At 32.1% G+C, this 13,659-nt stretch overlaps 1 protein-coding gene across 2 annotated transcripts in view; it reads right to left on the bottom strand.

The window, feature by feature from the left end:
• Positions 1-12,093, bottom strand: part of LOC139500700 (transcription initiation factor TFIID subunit 10-like) — a 78,037-nt gene extending 65,944 nt beyond the window's left edge. The window contains exons 1-3 of one of the 2 annotated variants that reach the window (XM_071289515.1): positions 11,965-12,093; positions 7,272-7,400; positions 649-2,766 (exon numbers count right to left, since the gene is read on the bottom strand). In XM_071289515.1, coding sequence (XP_071145616.1) covers positions 1,586-2,766; positions 7,272-7,400; positions 11,965-12,049 — 1,395 coding nt within the window. In that variant the 5' untranslated portion in view covers positions 12,050-12,093 and the 3' untranslated portion in view covers positions 649-1,585. Of the gene's footprint in view, positions 1-648; positions 2,767-7,271; positions 7,401-11,964 lie in introns of those variants that run through there. The other variant, XM_071289522.1, reaches the window with a different exon arrangement.
• Between the last annotated feature and the right edge of the window lie 1,566 nt (positions 12,094-13,659).

A 13,659-nucleotide genomic window follows, 5' to 3' on the forward strand; every position in this document is an offset into this window, starting at 1 on the left:
TTCTATAGCGCTAACCCTCTCACTTTTGTAATGACAGTCTCATCAATTTCCGATATTTTTACATTGATGCGTTAAATAAACAGACACAATAAATATAATAGTCAAAATATGGGTACATCAGTCATCATCGTTTAACAATTTTAAAAGGAACAATTTAACAGAACACAAAAACATCTACTATCTACAAACACATTTATTGAGTGTCTGACGTCAGAAAATTTTATACGTCACATAAATTTGTCGTTCAATGTGCGTACAAACAATTTTAAAATTTTCATGGGAATGTTAGCATACAGGGTTAAAAAATCAAAAGTATGTAAGAATAAATTTAAGAAATAGACCGAGATTTAAACTAGTCCAAAAGTTATATATAGAATTTATAAGAATCCAAAAATAGTTAATACCACTACGCGATTGAATGATTTTGACGTTTGTGGTTCAACATATATTGTAATTCATAATAGAAATATATCATAATGACATATAATAGAACAATATCATACTGACGGGATCTTTTAAAGTACAGAGTCACGTTATAAGAACAAAAGAAATACAAAAAGTCGCAAATACAAAACAAACCACAAAAAAATGAAAGCCAATACAAACACATTGACGAGATGTATAAGTACCGAGCCACGTGAAACGTGCAAGTGCTCCCGTACAAAAAAGTTTTCACACTAGAAATGCATAATCTCTTAGCTTAACATTACATATGGATAACCTCATGATTATAAGACTAGTTCATGCAAAATATTTTAAATAAGATAAATTAATTGATTGATTGGTTGGTGATTAAAGTCACTTTCAGCAATATTTGGCTAATGCATGGTTGTCAGTTTTTAATCGTCGGAAGAAGTCAAGTGCCTGTTAAAGAAAATAACTGACAATGCTGTCAATAATACTAAATAGAAATTGGAGTTAACCACACTTGACATGTGTGGGATTCCAACTCACAACCTCAGGGTTGGCAGGCTAGGGATACACATATTTTAGTTGGACTACTAAGACCACTAGGCCTCCAACATGACCAAGTCCCATTTTTAAAGAATATCTGTATAACTGAAAACTTTCAACAATGTTGTCTCTATTCTTGAAATATGATTATATTGAAGTTATATAGTTGCTATTTAAGGTCAGACCATGACAACAGCATTATATGGATAAGGATCTGAATGTAGTTTACAAGATAGATTTTTTTTTTACAGAATTAAATTCTCCTTGACACTTGATTCTATTTAAAGTTGGAAACTATCAAATTCAAAGTTTTATCAAAATTTGTTATGTATGCTTTAACAAAGATATACTAAAATAAATCAGATATTTTTCTTTTGTCATTCATATATATGTATTTAATTAATTAAAAAATACAATAAAAATAAATGGGTGAAAAAATGACCATAAAAAAATTGTAATAAATATGCGACTGGGAATAATTCAAAAATTAATACATTTTTATCTAAGTATACCCCACTCAAGGTAAAAAATAAAATGTCCCTTCTTTATACATTTTTTTAAGAAATTTTATTGCACAGTGAATATAAATATATTTTTGAACAGTTTTTTTTTTTTTTTTTTTTTTTTTTTTTTAAAGATTAGGGATGCCACAGCCTTCATCATATGAATCAAGTCCATTATCATGTAAATGATTATTTACAAAATCAAGAAAATATTTTAATTTGCAGAATCCTTTTAAAGTTTTATTTTTACAAAATGATGCTTTTGAAGTCACATCTTCTCCATTAAAAAATACTTTGATAAAATAATGCATTTTATTTTCAGTCTTTTTATATAATTCTATGACTATCCTTGAGGCAAATGGTGGCCATTTTCCATTATGAATTCCTAAAACAGTTGCAAGTGGTGTTATGGTCACATCATGACCAGAGTATAAAACAAAAGATTCCACTGGTTTACGTCTCGCTACCTTTTTCATTCTATCTGCCATTTCTTCTAATAATGGATGCAGATATAAATGAGCAAATTGTATATAGTTTCTATTTTCAAATACCATTTGTTTTCCTACACGATCTTGTATCTTGAAAATCAAATCTAAATGTGACTGATTTACACACTTCCGTTGATTCTGTGAACAAGGCAGCGGTATCCCATGGCAAGCAAATGTCATGAAAACATCAATTAGAGAAAATACTGAAAGGCCAACAGGTATTTCAGTTTCTAATACTCCCTTTAATCTATTTATCAGCAATTTTTTATCAATATCCTCTCTTTCTACTTTGTCTGCTTCATTCTTAGCTTTTCTTATTAATTTATCTGCTCCTGGACAGTGGCAGGACCCTGAAAACAAACTGGGACTACAAAACGATGCTTCTCCAGATCTATTTATTCTGACAAGAGGCAGATATGTGTGGTTCAATAACCCAAGCAGAACAGCCACTGCACTCTGGTAAGTTCTAGAATACCCTGTACTGCGAACATATAACTGAGTAATATTAAAAAGACCTCCATATTTCCTTTGAAGGTAGCGACCAGTCGTAATGTGTTGTTTCATTCCAAATGGCGTCAAATCGGATCCTTGGCATTTGTTCTTATTGGGATAAAGTGAACTGTCAAATCCAAAGTTTTTTCGATTTATCCATTTTTGTCTTGTTCTATCTAGAAAACGAGAGATATTTTCGAACTTTGATTCTATTTTACAACTTAAAGTTGGAACTTGTATTCCAGGTAAACTATGCATACCAGTTCGAGCACCATGACGCATAACCATGTGAACTAGTTCTAAGGAGTATCCAGATATGTTACTATCACCTGAAATATAATGAAATAATTACATTGACTTGTACCACAGTTAACTATATGAATAACAAGAGTATGCAATAGTACAAGAATGCCCCACTCACACTACATGTATCCATTTCTATGTTCAGTGGACCGTGAAATTGGGGTAAAAACTCAAATTTGACATTAAATTGGAAAGATCATATCATAGAGAACATGTGTACTAAGTTTCAAGTTGATTTAACTTCAATTTCAATAAATGGAAAACATTATGCCCCACTATTGTCGGTTGGGCATAAAAATTGATTTTGTATTTGTTACATTTGTATATAAATCAAAGTATATAAGCAATGACACATGTAGGACTGCTCATGAGAAAATCATTGATATACCAAAGGACAAAAATATAAACAATTATAGGTCACTGTAGGGTTTTATTGTCCAATAATATTGTAGTGACATTAATATAAACAGTTACATCCGCTGATAATTGATACTGTGACAGTTTCTATGTATCTATCATTTCGACCACACACGGGTTCATTATCTGCACATAGATTAATAAGGCTTTTATTAGAATTATAATCATTCTGTAACTGTAGTTCGATCGTTTGAGTTGTATAATAAATATTAGTATTTACTTGGATTCTACTTTTTATATATATGTCAGTGGTGGATCTAGAATTTTTCATAAGTGGGGGCCCACTGGCTGCCTAAGAGGGACCCACTGGCTGCCTAAGAGGGGCCCACTGGCTGCTTAAGAGGGGCCCAATCCCTTCACGCTTCAGTGATTCCCTATATAATCAACCAAATTTTTTTTCTCAAAAGGAAGGACCCTGCCCCCCCCCCCCCTAAATCCGCCTCTGTATGTAGCATAAGTTGCCACATAAATTGGCGACGAGGATTTAAAACTTTTTTCGATTTAGTGAATACATTGTGAACATAACAATGGGAGACGAAGCTGCACCACCTATAATAATTCCAACAAATTATGGACGTATTGACTATTAAATTTGATGACATTTCAGAAGATTGGAAACAATGTACCGAAAGACTTAACCATTAATTTATTGCAAATAACATTGAAAGTATGGAAAAGCAACAAGCAATTCTTTTAAGTGCCTGTGGCAAAAAGACATAAATTTACGAGGAATTTAAGTACCGTACTCCGCAAAAGCCAGGGGAAAAGACTTATGATGACATTGTTAAGTTAGTGACGGATCACCAAAATCCAAAACCGTCATCTATAGTACAGAGGTGCAAGTTTACCAGTAGATTGAGACAGCCAAACGAATCGATGAGCCAGTTTGTAGCAGATCTTAGACAGATATCTGAACATTGTGATTACAAAGCTACTCTTGATGATATATCGAGAGATATACCTGTCTGTGGAATAAAAGAAGACCATATTCAGAGACGTTTGTTAGCTGAACATGGATTGATATTCAAAAAAGCAATGGAAGTTGCAACAGCAAAGGAAACGGCAGCTAAGAACGCACACGATCTGTAAGTTCAGGAATGTATCAATGGGAAGATACAAAAAGGAAACCGTATCTAGTGTCCGTTAAACTCAACAACACTGAAATAAATATGGAAATCGATACAGGTGCATCAGTTTCAGTGATAAGTCAGGAGACATGTAAACAAGTATTTGAAAGTGACAATTCATTCGAAAAATCACTGTGTAGTTTGCGTACATACACAGGAGAGAAAATTGATGTGTTAGGAAAACGGATTGTTACCGTTATATACAAAAGTCAAAGTGTGGATTTACCGATCACCGCGGTTAAGGGAACGGGACCGAGTTTAATGGGGCGTGATTGGCTTCATAAACTACAACTCAACTTGCTGGAAATCAATATTCAAAATTGAGCAATTGTCACACAATCAGGAACCGGAAAAGGACAAGGAGTTACAAGACTTGTTACATAAGTACCCTCAAGTATTTAAAGAAGGACTAGGCACATTAAAGGGGACTAAAGTAAGGATTTATGTAGATAAAGACGATACACCTAAATATTTCAAAGCAAGGCCAGTGCCGTACGCACTCAAAGAAAACCAGATGCTCCGCAGGGCGTAGCTTTATACGACCGCAGAGGTTGAACCCTGAACGGTTGGGGCAAGTATGGACACAACATTCAAGCTGGATTCAGCTCTAAATTTGGATTGTGATTAAATAGTTGACACAGCATAGGTTTCTGACACAGAATGAATGTGTTCTAATGAACTTAAAATTTTTGTTTTCTCTTAGAGCAATTCACTATGCTGTTGAATATTAATCCTCTCAAAAAAATGTTTGAAGAAATTTTCTTTTTTATTTATGAAATTTCAAATGAGAAAAATTGAACCCAATTTTTTTAATCACATCCCCCTTTCCCTTATTCCAAAACTAATCTCAATTAAAATTTCTAATGGAGTTTGCAACAATAACTACTCATTTAAATACATCATAAAATATTAAGAATATTATCACTGAATGGTAAAGATTATTTTAATTTATCAGTTGGTAGTAAAAAGTGAATATACATTGTATATTGTATATAACAAAGATTTAAGTTGATTCTGGACAAAGAAAGATAACTCTAATTAAAAAAAAAATTGCTATTTCACAATATTGTGCAATTAGATATTTCTTGCCATTGCGCAATACTGTGCAATTGAAAAGACTTGCTATTGCACAATACTTAATATAATAATTTTAGATCCTGATTTGGACCAACTTGAAAACTGGGCCCATAATAAAAAATCTAAGTACATTTTTGGATTCAGCATATCAAAGAACCCAAAGATTTCAATTTTTGTTAAAATCAGACTAAGTTTAATTTTGGACTGTAGACCAATTTGAAAACAGGACCAAAAATGAAGAATCTACATACACAGTTAGATTTGGTATATCAAAGAACCCCATTTATTCAATTTTTGATGAAATCAAACAAAGTTTAATTTTGGACCCCGATTTGGACCAACTTGAAAACTGGGCCAATAATCAAGAATCTAAGTACATTTTTAGATTCAGCATATCAAAGAACCTAACTGATTCATTTTTTGTCAAAATCAAACTAAGTTTAATTTTGGACCCTTTGGACCTTAATGTAGACCAATTTGAAAACGGGACCAAAAGTTAAGAATCTACATACACAGTCATGACAGTTAGATTCGGCATATCAAAGAACCCCAATTATTCAATTTTGATGAAATCAAACAAAGTTTAATTTTGGGCCCTTTGGGCCCCTTATTATGTTGGGACCAAAACTCCCAAAATCAATACCAACCTTCCTTTTATGGTCATAAACCTTGTGTTTAAATTTCATAGATTTCTATTTACTTATACTTACGTTATGGTGCGAAAACCAAGAAAAATGCTTATTTGGGTCCCTTTTGGCCCCTAATTCCTAAACTGTTGGGACCTAAACTCCCAAAATCAATACCAACCTTCCTTTTGTAGTCATTAACATTGTGTTTAAATTTCATTGATTTCTATTTCCTTAAACTAAAGTTATTGTGCGAAAACCAAGAATAATGCTTATTTGGGCCCTTTTTTGGCCCCTAATTCCTTAACTGTTGAAACCCAAACTCCCAAAATCAATCTCAACCGTTCTTTTGTGGTCATAAACCTTGTGTCAAAATTTCATAGATTTCTATTAACTTAAACTAAAGTTATAGTGCGAAAACCAAGAAAATGCTTATTTGGGCCCTTTTTGGCCCCTAATTCCTAAAATGTTGGGACCAAAACTCCCAAAATCAATACCAACCTTCCTTTTGTGGTCATAAACCTTGGGTTAAAATTTCATAGATTTCCATTCACTTTTACTAAAGTTAGAGTGCGAAAACTAAAAGTATTCGGACGACGACGACAACGCCAACGTGATAGCAATATACGACGAAAATTTTTTCAAATTTTGCGGTCGTATAAAAATGAAAAAGAACTTGATAGATTGGAAAAAGGTGGCAATATCGAAAAGGTTGAAATTTCCGAATGGGCTGCTCCCATAGTGCCAATAATAAAACCGGGCAATTCAGTAAGGATTTGTGGGGACTACAAAGTAACTATTAACCAGGTGTCTAAACTTGACAATTATCTGATCCCTAAAACCGATTATCTCTATGCAACATAAAGTGGGGGACAAGCTTTTTCCAAGTTAGATCTGAGCCAGGCCTATCAATAAATTGTACTCGACGAGGAGTCACGTAAATATGTAACAATCAACATGCATAAAAGATTGTATCAGTATAATCGTTTGCCGGTTGGAGTTTCGTCCGCACCGGGTTCGTGTTGTTTATTCTTTAGTTTTCTATGTTGTGTCATGTGTACTATTGTTTGTCTGTTTGTCTTTTTCATTTTTAGCCATGGCGTTGTCAGTTTATTTTAGATTTATGAGTTTGACTGTCCCTTTGGTATCTTTCGTCCCTCTTTCATCATACATTTTTGATCAATTTTCCAGAATTCAAAATTATTCTGGATTCAAATAATTCCTTGTTTATATACTAATTATATATTTTGAAAATGAAACAGAAAAGACAAAATAATTACTAACCTTCTTCACCACTGTTTATATGATGGAAAGAATTACAATATTCCATTGGACGAAGAAATGTTTTTATTAAATTCTGATGTGGTGAATCATACGTCAAATCTTTTACTACCTCAATATGGACCCAGTTGTCTGAAATATATATTTCAATGAACAAGTTAAGTCAAAAATACAGCAAATATAGCTTGTTGTGATGTTCTTTTTTATTTTCTGAAAAATACTTTTTTCAGTAAATTCATTCAAAGTAGGTCAGCATTTGTATGAAAAGCAAATTATCTCTAATCTTAAACATTGTTAAATTTGATGTAATATATATACATGTACATCATTTGTACATGTATAGTTAAACAAAATTCAGAACAACAAAAGTTAAACTTCAATAAAAATCAATCCTCCTTCCCTCTTAAGGAGGCTCGCAGGTATAAGATTTTCAGAAAAAAAATAAACTTTAATTTTTCATTACAAATTTTATTTATTACCTTTAGTAGTTGTTACTTTATCATGTGGTACAAAAATTATTCCAAAAAAATCAATTCGTGTTGGCCCCAGGTGACTTTGAAAATGTTTCTATCATGAAAAAAGCTCCAAATTATCTCCCTTTGGTGCAAAAATGCTATTTTTTGTCATTAAAATTGAAATATCTTTTTTTACTCATCGGTGACCTATATTTTTTATTATTGTTTTCAAATAAGCTATACATTAACTAAATAATTGTAAAATTTAAGCGATTTCTGTAATTAAATTCGTTTTTTATTTCGATATTACCTCTTTTTCTCCTATTAGTTCAACAGAAAAAAAGTACCTTTACAAAAATGTATGCTTCTTTCGAAGTCAGATTGTGAGCGTAAATGATCGGTGACCCCCCTTTTTTATTTTGTTTTTCTATTAGGTGTAAGATAAAGTTCATTTATAGAAAAAATTGGCGAAATCTTATATTAAATAAAAAATTTGATTTAGACCCGCGAGTCCCCTTAAAAGGCAGTTCAAATTTTGTTATCCTTCATCTGGTAAAAGACACTTCAGATCAGCACCAAGACATTTCAATGGGCACCTTGTTCAAAAGTACAAAAATGTAATTCAGCACTTTTTCAGACATATCCATATCAAGACATTGTAAGACCAACACAATTTGGAACCTCATTTCTTTTTATTCAGTAGCTTATACATTGTAAGTTACATTTATGTTCATAATGATGAAAATAAGAAAAATAAAAAATTGCAATAAAATAGCCTACATGTACAATGTACATGTAGCTATTTCAAACTTGATATTGTTTGAAGAAAAACTGTACATTGTAAACATATGTTATCGAAATATGATTGATTGAAAATTTATGCCTTTATAATCAATATTTCTTATGTACATTTTTTTATTCTTATGTAGCTATAATAATTTTTTTGCAATGAAGATCAAAAGTGCACAGCTTGTCTCAAGTTGCAATTGTAGATGGCCATGATGGCGGTTGTTTGATCTGTGAAATTCTAAAAAAAAAAAGATATCGGTAAAAGATTTTATTGTTATTGACATTCAAATATTGAGACATACATGTAACTTGCAAGGAATATATATTAAGAGAGATCTCTTTTAAAAATAACATAGTACATGTTATTATTTATAAGCCATACTCTAGATCTCCCTGAGTAAATAAAAGTTATGAATAAATTGCCTTGGTATGTTTGTAAACAGGAAACAATAAAAAAAAAAATCATTAAACATTGCTACATTGTATCACATATATAACAAAGAAGATGTAGTATGATTGCCAATGAGACAACTGTCCACAAGAGACCAAAATGACACAGACATACATGCTAGAAGCTGCGCTTTTGTAGATATCATGCAATAAATTGAAAAAGGGTTGGGTTTTTGTAACACCGGAAAACTATTTACAAACTAAAATTTAAGAACGATGAAAAAATAGTATGACAAACATATATTAGAAAGGTGAAATATATTTTTATTTTGCATATCAGTTTTCTGTCTTGAAAGATCTTTTTTTTCTTTTTTTTTCCGACCGACCGACCCGACTTTTTCATGGAGAAAATCCGTAAACCAACAAATTAAAAAACCGTGGCCTTGGGCACCTTGTTCAAAAGTACAAAAATGTAATTCAGCACTTTTTCAGACATATCCATATCAAGACATTGTAAGACCAACACAATTTGGAACCTCATTTCTTTTTATTCAGTAGCTTATACATTGTAAGTTACATTTATGTTCATAATGATGAAAATAAGAAAAATAAAAAATTGCAATAAAATAGCCTACATGTACAATGTACATGTAGCTATTTCAAACTTGATATTGTTTGAAGAAAAACTGTACATTGTAAACATATGTTATCGAAATATGATTGATTGAAAATTTATGCCTTTATAATCAATATTTCTTATGTACATTTTTTTATTCTTATGTAGCTATAATAATTTTTTTGCAATGAAGATCAAAAGTGCACAGCTTGTCTCAAGTTGCAATTGTAGATGGCCATGATGGCGGTTGTTTGATCTGTGAAATTCTAAAAAAAAAAAGATATCGGTAAAAGATTTTATTGTTATTGACATTCAAATATTGAGACATACATGTAACTTGCAAGGAATATATATTAAGAGAGATCTCTTTTAAAAATAACATAGTACATGTTATTATTTATAAGCCATACTCTAGATCTCCCTGAGTAAATAAAAGTTATGAATAAATTGCCTTGGTATGTTTGTAAACAGGAAACAATAAAAAAAAAATCATTAAACATTGCTACATTGTATCACATATATAACAAAGAAGATGTAGTATGATTGCCAATGAGACAACTGTCCACAAGAGACCAAAATGACACAGACATACATGCTAGAAGCTGCGCTTTTGTAGATATCATGCAATAAATTGAAAAAGGGTTGGGTTTTTGTAACACCGGAAAACTGGGGTGTACTCTAAAAACAGGGAATATCCCACTTTACCTGACTTGATTGATATTGATTTTTGGTGTTTTAATGCCACGTTAAGCACTGCATTTAGGCTATTTTGTTGCAGCTAGTTTTCATCGGTGGAGGAAGCCGGAGTGCTGGGAGAAAACCACTGACCTTCAATAGGAAAACTGACAATCCTAGTCAATTAAGATTGGAGTCAAGTGCACCCGCACGAGCGGGGTTCAAACTCACTACCTCAGTGTTGATTAGCTAGTGATTATAGTAGTAACTACTTAAGACTACTGTGCCCAACCTGCTGAATACATTTAACATATAAGAAATAATTGCTATTGGACATAAAGCTATCAAAAATCGATCAAGAATATATGGTACATGCACAGGTATTTTGGGCGAATTATAGTTATCCCGTACCATTGTTAACTCGTACCAACGTCAACTGGTACCACTAAAAAAAACTCGTACCAATGCAAACTCGTTCCACTGCTAACTCGAACCAACTTATCTAAATGCATTTAAATGGTGTTAAATGATGAATATATACTTAACTTTCACTCAATACCTCTTAAGTCTGTAAAATATATATAATTTGAAAGTACAATGACTAATTTGTAGCCGTAATGTTCCTTGTCTATTGGTCCTGGATAGAAAATACTTCAGACTGGTTTACTTTATATTTGTAATATTATTAGAGTATTTTAAGTTTCACCCCAAGAAAATATTTATTTTTCATGAATAAATCTTAGCAGTTAACACGGGTAATCAAAATTATTTCCAAAATGAAATTCTTACTGTCTATAAATAACAATGAAATGACTAACTGTTTCCTGTTAAGGGGTTTCCCGAATTTTCCCGCCATAAAGCACATGGCTTTCAACAATTGTAAACATAGCATTCAATTTGTGATCATGGATTACAGCTTTCATTAATTTAATTTGGATATAGATATTCAACTTAAGGTACAGTTAAAGCAATGTTTCTTTACTTTCTTCTGGATTAAAACTAGTCTGAAAGATCAGTTTAAAAAATAAAGCTTAAAAAAAACATTCATATTTTTGTCTAAGCTTTCCTTAAAATCCAGTATAAAAGTCAAGTAATTCAACTTTATTTTTATTAATAAGTTTACAAAAAAAAACTTAAAACATTCATATTTTTTAATATATTTTTAATGGTACGACTTCCCAGTGGTACGAGTTTACGTTGGTACGAGTTAACTTTTTTGGTATGAGTTAACGTGGTACCAGTTTTCGGTGGTACGAGTTAACTTGCTTCCTTTTGGGCATGGATCCATTACTAGTCGATTACAATACCTTTTTTACTATCCATACGAGCCCCAAGTGAAAGCTTCTTTTTTCACTTGGGGCTTGTATGGATAGTAAAAAAGGTATTGTAATCGACTAGTAATGGATTGTTGAGACTTGATATACAATGTACATTGTATGTCTATACATTGTAGAAAATTGTAAATATATAAAAAAAAACACCAAACAATTTTTTTTTAGTGAGGTCCAAAAAAGGGGGATCCATTCCCCAAATACCTGTGGGTACATGTACTAATCTATAAAACATCTTGATCTTGTCTGTGACTGTGAGCTAGGGTCCAACTGTTCCCCAGTAGCTGGTTGTGATTTGTATTACTTTATTGTTTTATTGTGTTCCTATATATATATAGCTAGAGTTCCATATCTAAAAAATAAAATTCCGAAGCCCCTACATATGGTGAAAGTATTCAGGTAAGAAGAAGAATGTGAGAAATACATCACTTTTCACTTACACATAGTTTTGATTCCAATAATTATGCAGATAAAGCAAATTGCACAAATTATCAGCAGCTTTTTCTTAACTTTCATCCTCATCATGATGTTTGCACTCGGAACATATCAACATTCTAGACTTTTTAATAGTACACGACACTTTCCGAAAGGGAATATTATAATTTTAAAACTATTCCGAACCAACGTGTAAGTAATTCCGTGACATACTTTGGGAAGATTTTTGTAATAAAATTGTATAAGCGTTTTTTTCATATACAAATCTTAATCACATAAAGGGGATTGGAAAAAAGACTAGTAATTTTGTTATATTTTCATAATTTAGCTATATAGATAAGCTTTCTCGTGATATATATGGGTTGAACCATGAAAATGCATGTCGGATTGTCGGCAAAGTTAGATCGATATTGGCCACTGGACGCAACAAAAAAAATCAATATATGGAACCATAAGGCAATGTTGTACGCTAAAAGGAATACTCCAACTGATACCGTTTAAAATTCCAGATAATATCAGCATATATAGCTTCTACAGGTCTCATCCCATTTCAGAATTTACCGTCGTGGCCCCATATATAGGATTAGGTCACTAGCCTGCAAATGTAACTAATAATCCGAGGTCCAAGTATTTTAAGTTGACACATTCTTAAGAATTATCAAGTATCTTGTATTTGATTAAAGGAAAAAAATATAGAACTCTCATACATTGAAAGGAGCAAGTTCTTCCCGGCGTCCGTGAAATTTATATAATGGGTTTTCCAAAAACAACAAGTTCTCAGTAAGCAGTTATACCTTGGTGCGAGACTACGGTATTACATTGATATTTTACAGAGGAAAACTGTGTATTACCCTCACAAAGACAGTTTGCCGATAATATAAAACTTGAGAAGATGTGATATAATTGCCAATGAGACAACTGTCCACAAGAGACCAAAATGACACAGACATTAACAACTATAGGTCACCGTACAATGAGCAAAGCCCATACCGCATAGTCAGCTATAAATGGCCCCGATAAGACCATGTAAAACAATTCAAACGAGAAAACTAACGGTCTTATTTATATAAGAAAAATGAATGCCTAGTTATAAATAGATGTAAAGTAACAACAATGTATACATACATTATTCATCGGTTCATCTTCAACATCATTTGTATAACAGTAGGTTGTGTTCAGTCGGTGAAGACCTTGGTACATACATCAAATATTTGATATATATATACTCAGAATTTCTCAATTTGCTCAATTTGTCTATATCAATTTCTCAGTTTTCCCAATTTGTCTAAATAAATTCAAATCGGTTTCGAAACCGAAATTTGCTTTACATGAAGGATATGTTTTGAGTTTGCAAATTAGAAAACATTCCCATCTCTTTTTCGTATTCATTACGAACAATATTGTGGCAGATGCACCCAGAATTCGAAGTGCTTAGTCAAAATAGTATGAAAGCGCCATAGGCTAGAAGTTATCACTAAGTGTCCCGGTCTTAAGATATGTTATGGTAAAAGAGAGGCAATAGATAACAAAGTCAAATTCAAACTCATCAATCGAAAATAAACAAACAACGCTCTGGCTTCAACAGAAACAAGAATGTGTCCATAGTACACGGATGCCCCACTCGCATTATCATTTTGTATGTTCAGTAGACCGTGAAATTGGGGTCAAAACTCTAATTTGGCAAATAAATAAGAAAGATC

Source organism: Mytilus edulis, chromosome 13 (genome assembly GCF_963676685.1).
Source record: "Mytilus edulis chromosome 13, xbMytEdul2.2, whole genome shotgun sequence".
Classification (NCBI taxonomy): Eukaryota; Metazoa; Mollusca; class Bivalvia; order Mytilida; family Mytilidae; genus Mytilus; species Mytilus edulis.